The 13,997-nt window shown below is 43.5% G+C and overlaps 1 protein-coding gene across 1 annotated transcript in view; it reads right to left on the bottom strand.

The window, feature by feature from the left end:
• Nucleotides 1-13,997, bottom strand: part of MOCS3 (molybdenum cofactor synthesis 3) — a 121,074-nt gene that overhangs the window by 84,540 nt on the left and 22,537 nt on the right. Inside the window, exon 2 of the mRNA XM_073560129.1 lies at nucleotides 8,982-9,117. Coding sequence (XP_073416230.1) covers nucleotides 8,982-9,117 — 136 coding nt within the window. The remainder of the gene's footprint in view (nucleotides 1-8,981; nucleotides 9,118-13,997) is intronic.

The following is a 13,997-nucleotide window of genomic DNA, read 5'->3' as shown; positions in this document are numbered from 1 at the left end:
TATTCCTTTGGGGTCTGCTCCGGGGCAGTTTAGATCCCCCTTTCTTGCTTTAGGCTTAGTTAGCTCTCCGGCTGTGCCGAGGCATCTAGGATCATTGTACGCACGCTCCACGGCTACTGCTAGTTGTGTGGACAGGATCAGGGGTCTGCATCCACTTAGTTACCAACCTCTCTGGTTTTCTGAGGCTTAGCTTGGGCCTGCTATCCTCCTCGGTGCCCATTCATAACAGTCATCCCTGGATTTTGAAATGACCTGGAGATGAGACTGAACAGCTTTTCTTTCTTTTGCTCTGGCAGACGACATTCCTGCCAGCAAGAGTTGAGCAAGACTACTGAAAAGATTTGCGCCTTTTGTGACCGTAACCTTGACTTCTCCAGGTTCAAACACCACTCTAAGTTTTTTAAGATGGTGGCTATATCCTCCACTTGATTGTGGCACTGAGTGAAGGAATGGCCTACTATCAGGAAATCGTCTAGATATGGGAAGACTAGTCTGTTTCTTTCTCTGAGATGGGCCATTACCTCCGCTACCAGCTTTGTGAAAACCTGAGGAGCCACTGCCAGGCCACAGGGAAGTGCCTTGAACTGAAGGTGTCTTATGAGGCCTCCCATTGGTACCAACACCCGGAAATACTGTTTTTCCTGAATGCTGCGTGTATTGGCACGTGGTAATATGCGTCCTTCAGAACGGCCATATAGCAATCCGGAAAGAGCAGCTGAATTGCCGTTTTTATTGATTCCATTTTGAACATTGGAATCTTCAAAAACTTGTTTAGGCCTTTCAAACTGAAGATAGTCCTGTATGAGCAATCCAGCTTCTTTATTAGGAACAGGGGAGAGTAGAACCCTTGCTCCTTCATCTCCTGCTGGTACATCCTGTCCTAAGCAAGCCATATATTTTTGCTTTTTTCCACTAGGCAGCTAAGGCTAGTTTCCCACTAGCGTATGGGAGGAGCTGCGGAGGGATGTGGACTTCCTCTGTGAAGCTCCGCCCACACCTCCTCCGTTCAGCTCCGCCTCAGTTGGCCTGCGTACCCTGCGCCGAACGCAACGTGTTGCATTTTGGTGCAGTTGCCGCACCGTCAAAACGACGCATGCGGCGGCATCCGCATACATTGGCACGACCTTCTACCTAATGCTAAAGATAGGGTATGCAGGCCGCATGCCGACGGAGGCGGAGCTGAACGGAGGAGGTGCGGCCATGGGCGGAGCTTCACGGAGGAAGTCCGCATCCCTCCATAGCTCCTCCATACGCTAGTGTGAAACTAGCCTAACACCTTCATCATCACTATTTTAATGATAGGGTGGCTGTTTCCATTAGTGGAGGGCACCTGTGCTGCTTCAGCCTTTATCGGTGGGAGTCTACTGCGTCCTGCTAGTGCATTAGTCATTTTACCAGGTTTGGTGAGGCTACTTTTCATGTGTTTTTGCTAAAACTTTTTACAGGATTTTTAAGTCCTTTTTCACTGTCTGTGAGTTTTGAATTGATGTTTAGTTAGGACTTGCAATAAAATGGGGACCCTTTACGTTTGGGTTGCGAGCTTATCTCCTTTGGCCAAAATAGTAACCAATACCTCATTTAATGTACAGTATATACTCGTGTATAAGCCGAGATTTTCAGACCATTTTTTTGGGCTGAAAGTCCCCCTCTCAGCTTATACACGAGTCATATACCGGGGAGGGTCGGCGGGGGAGGGGGATCGGGGGTGTCAGAGATCATACTCACCCTCTGCAGTCCCCCTGCTTGCTCCATGTTCTCGGTGCTGCTGTGCTCTTCCTGCTTCAGCGGTCACGTGGTACCGCTCATTAAACTCATGAATATGCGCATATTCATGAGTTTAGAGAGTGGTACCACATGAGTGAGTATGAACGGGGGGGCATATTCACCTGTCCCCGTTCCAGAGCCGGCAACGCTGATGAGAAGCAGGCAGGAGGTGAGTATACATTTTTTTTTGTAACGGAGGCAGCGACAGCAGCAGCAACATGATGGGGCCACTCACTGTCCTCATTATCTGGGGCCACACACTGTGCAACAAAACTGGGGCCACTCACTGTGCGGCATTATCTGGGGCCACTCACTGTGCGGCATTATCTGGGGCCACTCACTGTGCGGCATTTTCTGGGGCCACACACTGTGCACCCTAGGCTTATACGCGAGTCAATAAGTTTTCCCAGTTTTTTGTGACAAAATTAGGGGGGGGGGGGTCGGCTTATACACGAGTATATACAATATTTATCATATCCATTATTTTTTTTTTATCTTTTTATTGCACTTTTTATCATTTTTTGCAGGATGCAGCCAGGCTTCTTTTTGATGGCTTGGTTTTCTGTGTTATGCATATACTGTATAGTGCTGAACAGCCCGCCTTCCATTATAGGCATTATAAATAGGCTGCTATCCAGACACTGTGCATCGCACTTTCCTGTGTGACTTAAGTCCTAAGCAAGCCCTATCTGTGTGCTTTTTTCCACTAGGCAGCTAACACCTTCATCATCACTATTTTAGTGATAGGGTGGCTGTTTTCATTAGTGGTGGGCACTTGTGCTGCTCCAGCCTTTATCGGTGGGAATCTGCTGCGTCCTGCTAGTGCATTGGTCATTTGACAAAGTTTGGTGAGGCTACTTTTCAAGATGTGTGTTTGCTACCTCTAACTCCAGTGTTATCTGCTCTGAGACGGCCGTTCGTGGGGCCGTAATGATCAATCTGTCTGGGGGATAACTCCAGAACTCCATTCTCAACCCTGACCCCACCAGGTTGAGAATCCAAGGACTGAATGATATTTTCTCCTAGGCTGGAAGGAAGAGGAAGAGCCTTCCTCCCACCTGAGAAAGAGTCATTTGGAGGACCTCCGCCCACTTCGGGAAGAGGTACCGAACAGTTTTTCAACTAGACCGCTCTCCGACCTGCGTTGGATAGTGCGGCTGATCTGGCGGCTAGCCTGGCTGAGTCAGCCGACACATCTGCTAAGAAGGCTACTGCTCCCCTGATCATGGGCATGGTTCTAATGGCCTCAGAGGACTAGTCATTGCTCAGCTGATGCTCCAACATGCTCCAAAGCATTGGAATCTGAGGATGCCCGGAGACGCCATTTTCCTTGCTTTGTCCCTGCCGGCTGCCACTCCCAGCCAAAAGTATGCCCAAAACAGATGCCGGGTTTGTAGGAAGCATGGTAGAAGGAGTACTATTGCCCCATGTGCCCATCTCAACCTGGCCTTTGTATTTCCCCGTTTTGAGGCCTACCACACATCTTAGAATTATAAGAGGTTTTTTTTTTCAAATAATTTACATTTTCTGCTTAGTGGGCCCAAGTAGAGTATTTTTTACGGAACAAGTAATGAAGAGAATATTTTCATCAGTAAATCCCATTTTACCCCATTTCACAATTAATTCCAGGACTTGATCAATCACATACCAAACTACTATTCAGACAAATTCTCATCCACATAACCATGTCTGTACACTCTGTGATGTACAATGTCTGTGAGGTATGGGGTTTGTCCACAAAATATGATGTTTTCTGTTGTAACTTTCCAGAAAGATCCGGCAGATATGACAATCCAGGCTGCTAGCTCTGCAGCTTCATCCCTCCTCCCTTCACACACACACAGAGCAGTGCCACCCCCCCTCCTCTACAGCCTGTGTTCGCACTAGTAATAGGAGACCCCCCTGCTGTTACAACCATTTGTTTCCTTCTCTCCTCTTCAGAGCGAGAAAAACTTCTTTGTTTGAAACGAATAAAACTATGAGAGACTATACCATAAGAACCAAATACCCTAGAGATATGAAAATCACATTTTTGTAATCCGGGCGGTCACAGCGTCGCTGCCGTGGTTCTGGCGAAGCGTAATCCTTTCAGAACCTGAGATATGTGTTCCAGCTAAACGGTGTATCAGAACTACTGCATATTTGGTCTTGAATTATGGTACTCAACAAATCACAACCAATGATGCCCTATATATGTCTGTGCGGGCTGCCCCCACGGAGTTATGATTAGTATAAGTTTTCTAGTGTAATTCTAAATCCAAAAGGGAGAGGTGGGATTAACCCAGCATGCATCTCTCCGTGATGTCACATAGCAAGTCTATAAAGCATTTCCTGGACAAAACCAGGGCAGAACAGCTCAAGTCGTCGTGCTAGAAAGACCCAGATGAGCGGAGAAGTGCAGCTCCGCCTCCACCCACCTTAGCCGCATGGTCTGCCTAAGGAACAATATGGAACTGTGAGTGTAATCTCTTTGTTTTCTCCACTTTTATTTTATACCTGTACTGTACATATTTTATGTCTCAATTTTATAGCAACTTTTATCTGTAATCACTGTCCTCTTTCGGAAAATAAATGAAATAATTATTTAGATCTGTCTCTATGCTCTAAGACTCGAACTATACGCCTTTGATAGATAATCGCTACTAATTCAAGGGGTTTGCCACGGACCCTCCTAATTTAACACTGTGAATTAAGTAACCGTGACTGGTGGCAGCGCGTTGTGTACGGCTATTGCGGCTTGCTGGCAGTCTAGAAGGGTCTTATATAGCTGAATAAGGGTCTGCGGCACCAGCATTCATAATTCCCTTACTGCAGAAGCCTAATTGCCGGTTCACAACAGGCAGCCCGTCCGGCGACCAATTATCCTAGGTGCAGTTCCCTGACTGACCTGAGCGTAAGGGGGGCGCCGGAGAGCTGCAAGTTCCAAAGTGGAACTGAGAAAGTGGGATATACATAAATCCCTGCAGTACTTGGAAGATTGATAGCAGTGGTGGGGCATCCAAATTAAACTCCCCCTGCGGCAAATTGTAGAGCGAGATTAGCTTGCTGGATATTTTTGGTCACATGGTGCCAGTGTTGGGATAACTAAGATAAGCCCCACTGCGCCTGTGATAGCCGTGTGCCGGCATTGTGTCTCGTCCCTCCGTCCGCTGATACACCCGTGTCAGTGGTGGGACTGTGACATAGTGGTGACACAGGGTCCGCAGTCTGTCACGTTTTGGTGGCAGCGGGACCCCCCCGTTAGTCGCCCCCGTATTTGGACGAACGGCCGTGGGCTGTTCGTCACACACTCCAGAGTGTGGACCCCACAAATGTTGTTGAAAAAAGTCAGGTTTTTTTGAAAATTAATTCTATGACTTGATTACTCACAAACATTTTTGACCATTTATCTAACTTTGACTGCTTTCACGACTATGTCTTGCTACACAAAACTTTTGTTTCCATTTATCTTACTTATATTTATGTTGGTGATACTGGCATGATCATTTTATTGGAGGGTCTCTAATAATGAGGAAGTTCGGTACTTATACACTATGGGCTTTATGTAATCGTTCTTGCCGAACCTCTGGTACCAGACAATACTTTACAGTTTCTGTGGAAAATTGGTTGGTTTGTGCATATAGCGGTTCCTACCTTGGCAGCGGGAGCCTGTTATGGTGTACCACGTCTATTGGCACATTCTTCTCTCATATAGGGATTGATGGAGCTAAACAGACATTGTACGACTAGTCTCTGAAAGTGTCTGCCATTTTAGCTCTGCAGGTGTTCTTTCACCTTTGTAACAAACTCAGCTTTGCCACTTAGTTGGCTGCATTTTCCTCCACATTTTGCCCTTCATTCCAGTACAGTTTATTCTTCCTGCTACAATATACGCAAATGCGGGACAACTGTTTAGTTAGCAAGACCAAGTTTTATAATCAGCCAATGTGTTTTCAGGAGCATGCCTGCCTCTGTGAGTAATAATTCCTGGAAGGATTTTGTTGTTTGCTCAATGTCTCTGTAAGCTTTGAGTGGGTCCTGGAACTTGTTCAATTTTACCCCAAAGACCAAATGGTGTGCCATCTATTATTATAGGTAATGCCGTGTGTCCATTGGTGCCATATTGAATACATTCTGAACACATAAAAACTAGTGCAATAAAATTTGAAGTGTGTTCCTCAGAACGTACAAAAAAGAATCATAAGAGAGACTGAAAAAAATGAAAATTATAAATTTTAAAACTTGTGTAGCATCAACTGGATAAAAAATGGTGGTATCAAGCTACTCACTACTTCCCTAGATAAACAGATTAGACGGTATAATTTACAAAAAAAAAAAAAAGACATTTATGGGGGATTTCTGTTGCTCTTGAACAACACAGGCTCTGCAAATAGGGCAATTTCAAATAAAGCCAAATTTGTCACATTGTGCCCCTTCCTGTCCAAGCCCTGCCGTTGGTCCAAACAGAACTTTTTGACTACATATAGGGTATCGCCGCGCTTATATGAAAGTGGGTAACAAACTGAGGGGTCCAATTTTTGGTGTAATCTCTGGCAAAAGTGAGAAATTCGGGGCAAAAGCAAGATTTTTGTGGAAAAAAAATTAGCTTTTTCAATATGATGACCTAATTTTATCAAATTCTGTGTGGTACCCATGGGTTCAAATTGCTCAATATACCCCTGGATAAAATCCTTGAGAGGTGTAGTTTCCAAAATGGGGTCAGTTGTTGGGTTTTCTGCTGCTTAGGCACCTTAGAGGCCCTGCAAATGGGACATGGTGCTCGACATCTTTCAGACAAATTTGACTTCCAAAATTCAAATATTGATTCTTCCACTCCAAGCTCTGTTGTTTATTCTAATAGAACTTTTTGACTACATGTGGGATATCACCGAGCTTGTAAGAAAGTGGGTAACAAACTGTAAGGTCCACTTTTTGGTGTAATCTCTGGCAAAAGTGAGAAATTCAGGGTTAAAATAAGATTTTTGCGAAAAAATTGAACTTTTTCAATATGACGACCTAATGTTATCGAATTCTGTGTGGTACCCATGGGTTCAAATTGCTCAATATACCCATGGATAAAATCTTTGAGGGGTGTAGTTTACAAAATGGGGTCATGGTGTGGGGAGTTTCTGCTGTTTAGGCACATCAGGGGCTCTCCAAACGCGACATGGCATCCACTCTCGATTCCAGCCAATTTTGAAATTCCGAACCCTGCCATTAACCCAGTGGTTTTTCTCACATATGGGGTGTCCGCATATTCAGGAGAAATTGCACAACAAATTTTGTTATTCTTTCTTTTTTTACCCTTGTGAAAACTAAAAAAATTGGTTCTAAAGTAAAAATTGTGCGAAAAAGTTAAATGTTAATTTTTTCCTTCCGTTATTGTGAAGCACGTGGTGGGTTAATAAATATCTTGAATGTGATTTTGAGCACCTTGAGGGGTGCAGTTTTTAGAATGGTGTCACTTTTGGGCATTTTCTGCCATATAGACCCCTCAAAGAGAGATCAAATGTGAGGTGGCCCCTAAAAAAATGGTTTTGCACATTTTGCTGCAAAAATGACAAATTGCTGGTCAACTTTTAACCCTAATAACCTTCTAACAAAAAAAATGGTTTAAAAAAATTGTGCTGATGTGAAGTAGACATGTGGGAAATGTTATTTATTAACTATTTTGTGTGACATATCACTCTGATTAAGGCTGTGTTCACACCTAGTTTTTTTTTTGCTTTTTGCGGCGATTTTGCGGCGAAAACGCAAAAAAAAAAGCATCCCATGCAATCCTATGGCATTCTGCACATGCTGTGCTAATGCTGCAGATTTTTCCGCGGCGGAATTGCATCGCGGAAAAATACGCAGCATGCTCATTCTTTGTGCGGAATCGTGGGAAAATCCGCACACATAGGAATGTATTAGGAATGCGTTAGGACCTGTTGAAGCGCATTAAGTGTGAAACGGCTGCCGTCCGTCTCTCAGCACATTGTTCCCGTGCCAATGCCTATGCCCTGTACTCATGAAATAAAGTGATTTGATTCATAAGAACGGTGAGTGCCATCCTGCTTCTTTTTTTACATAGGAATGCATTGTTCTGCTTACTTTCCGCATGTGGCTATGGCCACCATGTGAAAAGTAAGCGCAAAATGTGTGGATGGTACCCAGGGTCTGGAGGAGAGGAGACACTCCTCCAGGCTCTGGGTACCATATCCCTGTAAAAAAATTAGAATTAAAATAAAAAAATCGTCATATTCTCACCTTCCGATGTCCCTCGCAGCGTCACCAGGCCTCAGTGATGCTCCCGGTAAGGTCCCATTCCCAGTGATGCATTGCGACAATGACCTTTGATGATGTCCCGGTCTTGCGATACTGTAGCAGTCTCGCATCAAAGGTCATTGTCGCAATGCATCACTGGGAATGAGATCTGCCGGGAGCATCGCGATGATCGGGAAAGCTGCGCGGGACGTCGGAAGGTGAAAAAAACACCATTTTTTTCTAATTATTTTGAACATTAGATCTTTTTACTACTAATGCTGCATAGGCAGCCTCAATAGTAAAAAGTTGGTCACACTTTGTTTGACGAGTGTGACCAACCTGTCAATCAGTTTTCCAAGCGATGCTACAGATCGCTTGGAAAACGCTAGCATTCTGCAAGCTACAAATTATGCTTGCAAATCGCTAGTTTTTCCGTGGGAAATAGGCAGGAATTAAAATGCGTTTTTCTCGCATATTTCCCCCGGAATGGAATTACGGAATATCCGCAGAAATGTCCGCAGCAATTCTGCAACGTGTGCAAATAGCCTTAAGGACATAAAAATTCAAAGTTTGAAATTGCAAAATGTTCAACATTTTTGCCACATTTCCATTTTTTATAAAAATAAACGCAAGTCATTTCAAAGAAATGTTACTATTACCATAAAGTACAATATGTCATGAAAAAAAACAAACAAACAAACAATCTCAGAATCAGCAGGATCAGTTAAAGCGTTTATAACCTCATAAAGTGACCGTGGTCAGAATTGTAAAAATTGGCCTGGTCATTAAGGTCAAAATTGGCTCTGTCACTAAGGGGTTAAAAGTGAAAAAAAAACCACATTAAAACAAAACACCACACACATTATTTCTCTTTTACCGGCTAAAATCTAACTATGGAAAGTAAAATTAAATAATGCTTGTAGTAACTGAAAACCTGTGGTGATTAGTAAGACACACATTAGACATCTATATATAGTAAATATATCACTTGCCTTTAACACCAAACTCCGGTAAAACAAGTTGTCGGCTGTATCGTAAAATGTCGTTATTGGTAAGAGAAGTCTTTACAATTTCAACCAATTTCTTATCTACATCGTGCAGCTCCAATGCTGATGTGCTACTTTTATCCTGGAAAAATATAAATAAGCGCATTAAAGGGTGTCCAGCGTTTTGACATCTCAGGGCACATTAAAGAAGCACTCCCACTAACATTGTTTCCTTTTCATTAAATGTGTGTGCACAATATTATTCTTTTTAGAGCACTATTGATTCAATGGTGCTGTACATGAGAAGGGGTTAAGGCTCCGTCACACACAGCGATCTCGCTAGCGAGATCGCGGATTTTGTGACGCCACAGCGATCTCGCCAGTGAGATCGCTGTGTGTGACGGGGATCAGCGACCAGCCACCCTGCCGGTTATCGCTGATCGTCCTCGATCGGTCTGGGCTATTTTTCGATCGCTGGTCTCCCGCTGGCCAGCATGCATCGCTGCGTGTGGAAGTGAGAGACCAGCGATCAGCGACGCTGGTTTCTAATGTAAACATCGGGTATCCAGGAGCCTCGGCTCCTGGATACCCATTGTTTACCTTGGAAACCGGCGTACACGCTGGTTTCCAAGGTAAACAGCGGGTATCCAGGAGTCGCATCATGTCGGATCGTTGGTGGGATCGCTGGGACATCGTTATGTGTAACGGGGCCTTTACATATAAAATACAGATATAAATTACAATAAACAAACTAACAATCACAGACTGGTACAGAGAAGAGAGGACCCTGCCCTTGGAAGATTTCATTCTACAGGATGGTGGGGAAGGACATAGTAGGTTTGGGGGTTGCAGTAGCTGCCATGGTGTTGAGGAGGCAGCGGGGTCATTGCAGATTGTAAGCTTTCTTGAAAAGATGGGTTTTAGGTTCCGTCTGAAGGATCCGAATGTGGTGGATAATTGAACGTGTTGGGGAACAGAATTCCACAGGATGGAGGACATTTGGGAGAAGTCTTGGAGACGATTGGGTGAGGAACAAATAAGTGTTGGGGATAGAAGGAGGTTTTTAGAGGACATATAATGGAGCATCAGAACATGGCTCTATAGGCTTTCACTGTAAGGCTAAGTTCACACTTGGCTTTTTTCAGGTTAAAAACACAGGTTTTGGTGTGTTTTTAGGGAGTTTCTTGCTGCTTTTTTCAGGATCTCAAAGTTCAGCTTTGCTTCCACCACAGAAGCTTGAACACAAGAGACATGTTCATGAAGATATACGCATACAAATGTAAAGCTGGGGGAGGTGACTTGGTCTGGAATAATTTACCTAAGACACTGGAAGTGCATTGAGTTTGTAGGACACTGTTTACGTTCACACTTTGGTCTGTCATTGAGTTGCTCAGGCATTGGTCAATCTCACACTTTGGTTGGCCACAGGTATTTTTCAATATCACACCTTGGTCGGCCAATGTTTACATTGTACACATCATTAAACTGTGTTCCAAATTATTATGCAAAAAGAGTTTAGGAGTGATAAGGTTAGAATTTTTTTGTTTGTCATTTAAACTCATTGATGGTGATGTGTGTCAGGGCTCTTTATATCACTGAAAGCAATTGCAGATACCTGTGCAAATTAGTTTGGCAGGTGTGTCCAAATAAAGGCAAGACTACTTCACAAGGCTGTTCCACATTATTAAGCAGCCTACATTTTTTGCCAAAATGGGAAAGAAAAAGGATGTGTCGGCTGCTGAGAAGCAACAAATTGTGGAGTATTTAGGTCAAGGCATGACTACAATCAACATTGTCAAGACACTTCATCGTGATCATCGCACAATCAAGAAGTATGTAGCTGATTCCCAGCACACACGTGTGCGTGCTGATAAGGAAAAATTGAGGACTCTTTCCAACAGGCAATTGCGTCAGGTTAAAAGAGCAGCTGCAAAAATGCCTTGTCATAGCAGCAGACAAGTTTTTGAAGCTGCTGGTGCCTCCAACGTCCCCCGAACAAGATGCAGGGTCCTTCAGAGGTTTGCAGCTGTGCGCAAGCCATCCTGTCGACCACCTCTATCCACTGCACACAAGCAGAAACGGCTCCAGTGGGCCAAACGATACATGAAGACTGACTTCCAAACTGTTTTGTTCACCGATGAGTGCCGTGCAACGCTCGATGATCCAGATGGATGGAGTGGAGGATGGCTGGTTGATGGACACCCCATGAAAACACGGCTAAGGCGCCAACAAGGGGGAGGTGGAGTAATGTTTTGGGCTGGAATCATGGGGAGAGAGATTGTCGGCCCCATTAGGATCCCTGAAGGGGTAAAGATGAACTCCATAATCTATGTGGAGTTTCTAAAACAGCACTTCCTGCCATGGTTCAAGAGGAAGAACCGTGCTTTCCGCATCAAGATCATTTTCATGCATGATAATGCACCGTCTCATGCTGCAAATAACACATCTGCATCTCTGGCTGCTATGGGCATAAAAGAGGACAAACTTATGGTGTGGCAACCATCTTCCCCTGACCTCAACCCCATTGAGAACCTCTGGAGCATCATCAAAAGGAGTGTCTATGATGGCGGGAGGCAGTTCACATCTAAGCAACAGCTCTGGGAGGGTATTCTGTCCACATGCAAAACAATTGAAGCACAAACCATCCAAAAACTGACAAATTCAATTGACGAGAGAGTTCAGAAGCTTCTTTCCAACAAGGGGTCCTATGTGCAAATGTAACATCACCTAGAATAAAGTTTTGACTTGAAAACTGTTTGATTTCATTTTGTAATAAGCTGATAATGCTTATAATTTCACAATTGACCATTTTTTTGTTCAAAATAAAAATAAAAAGGTTGAAAACTCTGCTGTGCATAATAATTTGGAACATGCATTTTGAGTGTTTCTTATTTTTAAAAATATACTGTTTTCATAGGCAGTTTGTTCAAAAACATTGCAATTATACTAGAATATTAGATGACTGGAAAATAATGACTGCAATTCATATAGGTAATTTAGAGAAAATATGAGGAAATATTTTTTGCATAATAATTTGGAACACAGTGTAATTTAATTAAACTGTACTAATCCCAACTGCCATCTCAGGTGACGAGAACAAGATGATAAAACTGGGAAAATCACAAAAATAAATGGGTTTGACATGCTGCTGTACTTGCTTTTTTTCACAAAAATGCAGTGTTTTTTTTCACCACCAATTACTTTCAAAGAGTGAAAAGCGCTGAAAAAAAAAAAAAGAAGTGACATGCTCTATTGTGCAAAACAAACAAGCAAAGCACAAAATACTGAGGACAAAAAAAAACAGCTGTGTGCATGATAATTCTGAAATCACAGACTTTGCTGGTACTGTAAAACGCAGCAGAAAATTTGCATTAACAAAAGCCACATGTGAACATTGCCTAACAACGTCCGCAGAGAACGATGCAGGACACAGGAGAAAGCAGCAGTAGTATATTAATACATCACACTACATTACATGCATGTACACACATTTAATGAAGAAAAAAAAAGTTAGTGGGAGTGCTAAATGCATAAACACTATCAAAAGCTGATTATCACCAAAAAAAAGGTCCATGCATAATTTTCCCAATTTCCCGCACTGCAGGCAAAAAAAGTTCTCACATAATAATCTAATTAAAGGACACCTGCCACCAGAAAAACGTTATTAACCGGCAGATATGGGGTCAATCTGGAGGTTAATAGCGTTACCTGCTGTGCGCCTGCACGTAGCCGAACACTGCAGGGAGAAACTGAACTTTATTCTCTCTGGCAGCTCCAGTTTCAGTCACCACACCCCCGGCCCTGACTGACAGCCAGCTCTAAGTGTCAGGGACAGAGGCGCGGATACAGCTGTCGTTTTCTATACATAGAGCGGTGACTGAAACCAAACGCTGCAGGGGAGAATAAAGTTCATTTTATCCCCGCAGCATTTGGCAATGTGCAGGCTAGTAACGCTATTAAACCTGCAGATTAACCCCACATCTGCAGGCTTATACAGATGTGGCCAAAAGTATTGACACCCCTGCAATTCTGTCAGATAATACTCAGTTTCTTCCTGAAAATGATTGCAAACACAAATTCTTTGGTATTATTATCTTCATTTAATTTGTCTTAGGCTGGAGTCACACTAACCAGAGCAAAATACGCTCCGTAGTTTACATGCGTAATACGGATGAATGACCCCTAAATAGTGCTCCGTAGGTCATCCGTAAAGCCAGGTGCGGTAGCTTTTTTTGCGCAGGTCTGCATCCGTATGGTATCCGTATGCAATCCGTATGGCGAGATTTTCTCGCAGCCTTGCAAAATGGACATTTAACGGTTTTGAGGCCTGCTAACAATTTAAATCATTAGCCTGCACCCTATTTATACACTCAGAAACAGGTGGCTGCCTCCATACTGTCCATTTGTGAGCTTGCTTTCACGAGGTGTGTTGGTGTTCTTTGTGCAGCATGGCAGAGGGTCTGAGATTCAATACAACTGAGCAGGTTCTCTTTAACTGGCTTTTGTCACGGCGCTTTGGGCAACCATATCCTGTGATAGTGGATCCGCGGAGGAGGAGACGCATGTGGGTCCATCCACTTTTGGGGCAACGACTCACAAGAGGTCATTTTCACCGCCTCTATTCTTCTATGCGGGAGCATCCTGTAAAATTTTACCAGTACTGTCTGTCGCATGAGCATTTCCACATTTGATCGACTCTTGGAGACAGTGCGCCCTGGGATAACCTTTCAGGACACAAGTATGCGCAAAGCGATATTTGCAGAGGAGCGACTTCTACTCACAATACGGTATGTACTACACAACCACATTCTCTATGTTCATAATGTGTGTGCTAAAGTATGTTTGTTTGCCTTCTTGGACAAAGTTTAATGCCCTCATCTTACTCCAAATATGTTTCAACTTACACAACATTACACAACAGAAGGTTAGCTCTCATATGTCCTGCATATCACTTAGTCATTGTGCAACCAAATATGTGTGTGTTATTCTATCTCAATTCCTCCCAAGTTTGGTCGGCATGTA

The sequence above is a fragment of the Dendrobates tinctorius genome, unplaced genomic scaffold (genome assembly GCF_039654945.1).
Source record: "Dendrobates tinctorius isolate UK_male_01 unplaced genomic scaffold, ASM3965494v1 ptg000293l, whole genome shotgun sequence".
Taxonomy (NCBI): Eukaryota; Metazoa; Chordata; class Amphibia; order Anura; family Dendrobatidae; genus Dendrobates; species Dendrobates tinctorius.
The sequence above is the reverse complement of the archived record's forward strand: the minus strand, read 5'-3'. Positions and strand labels throughout refer to the sequence as shown.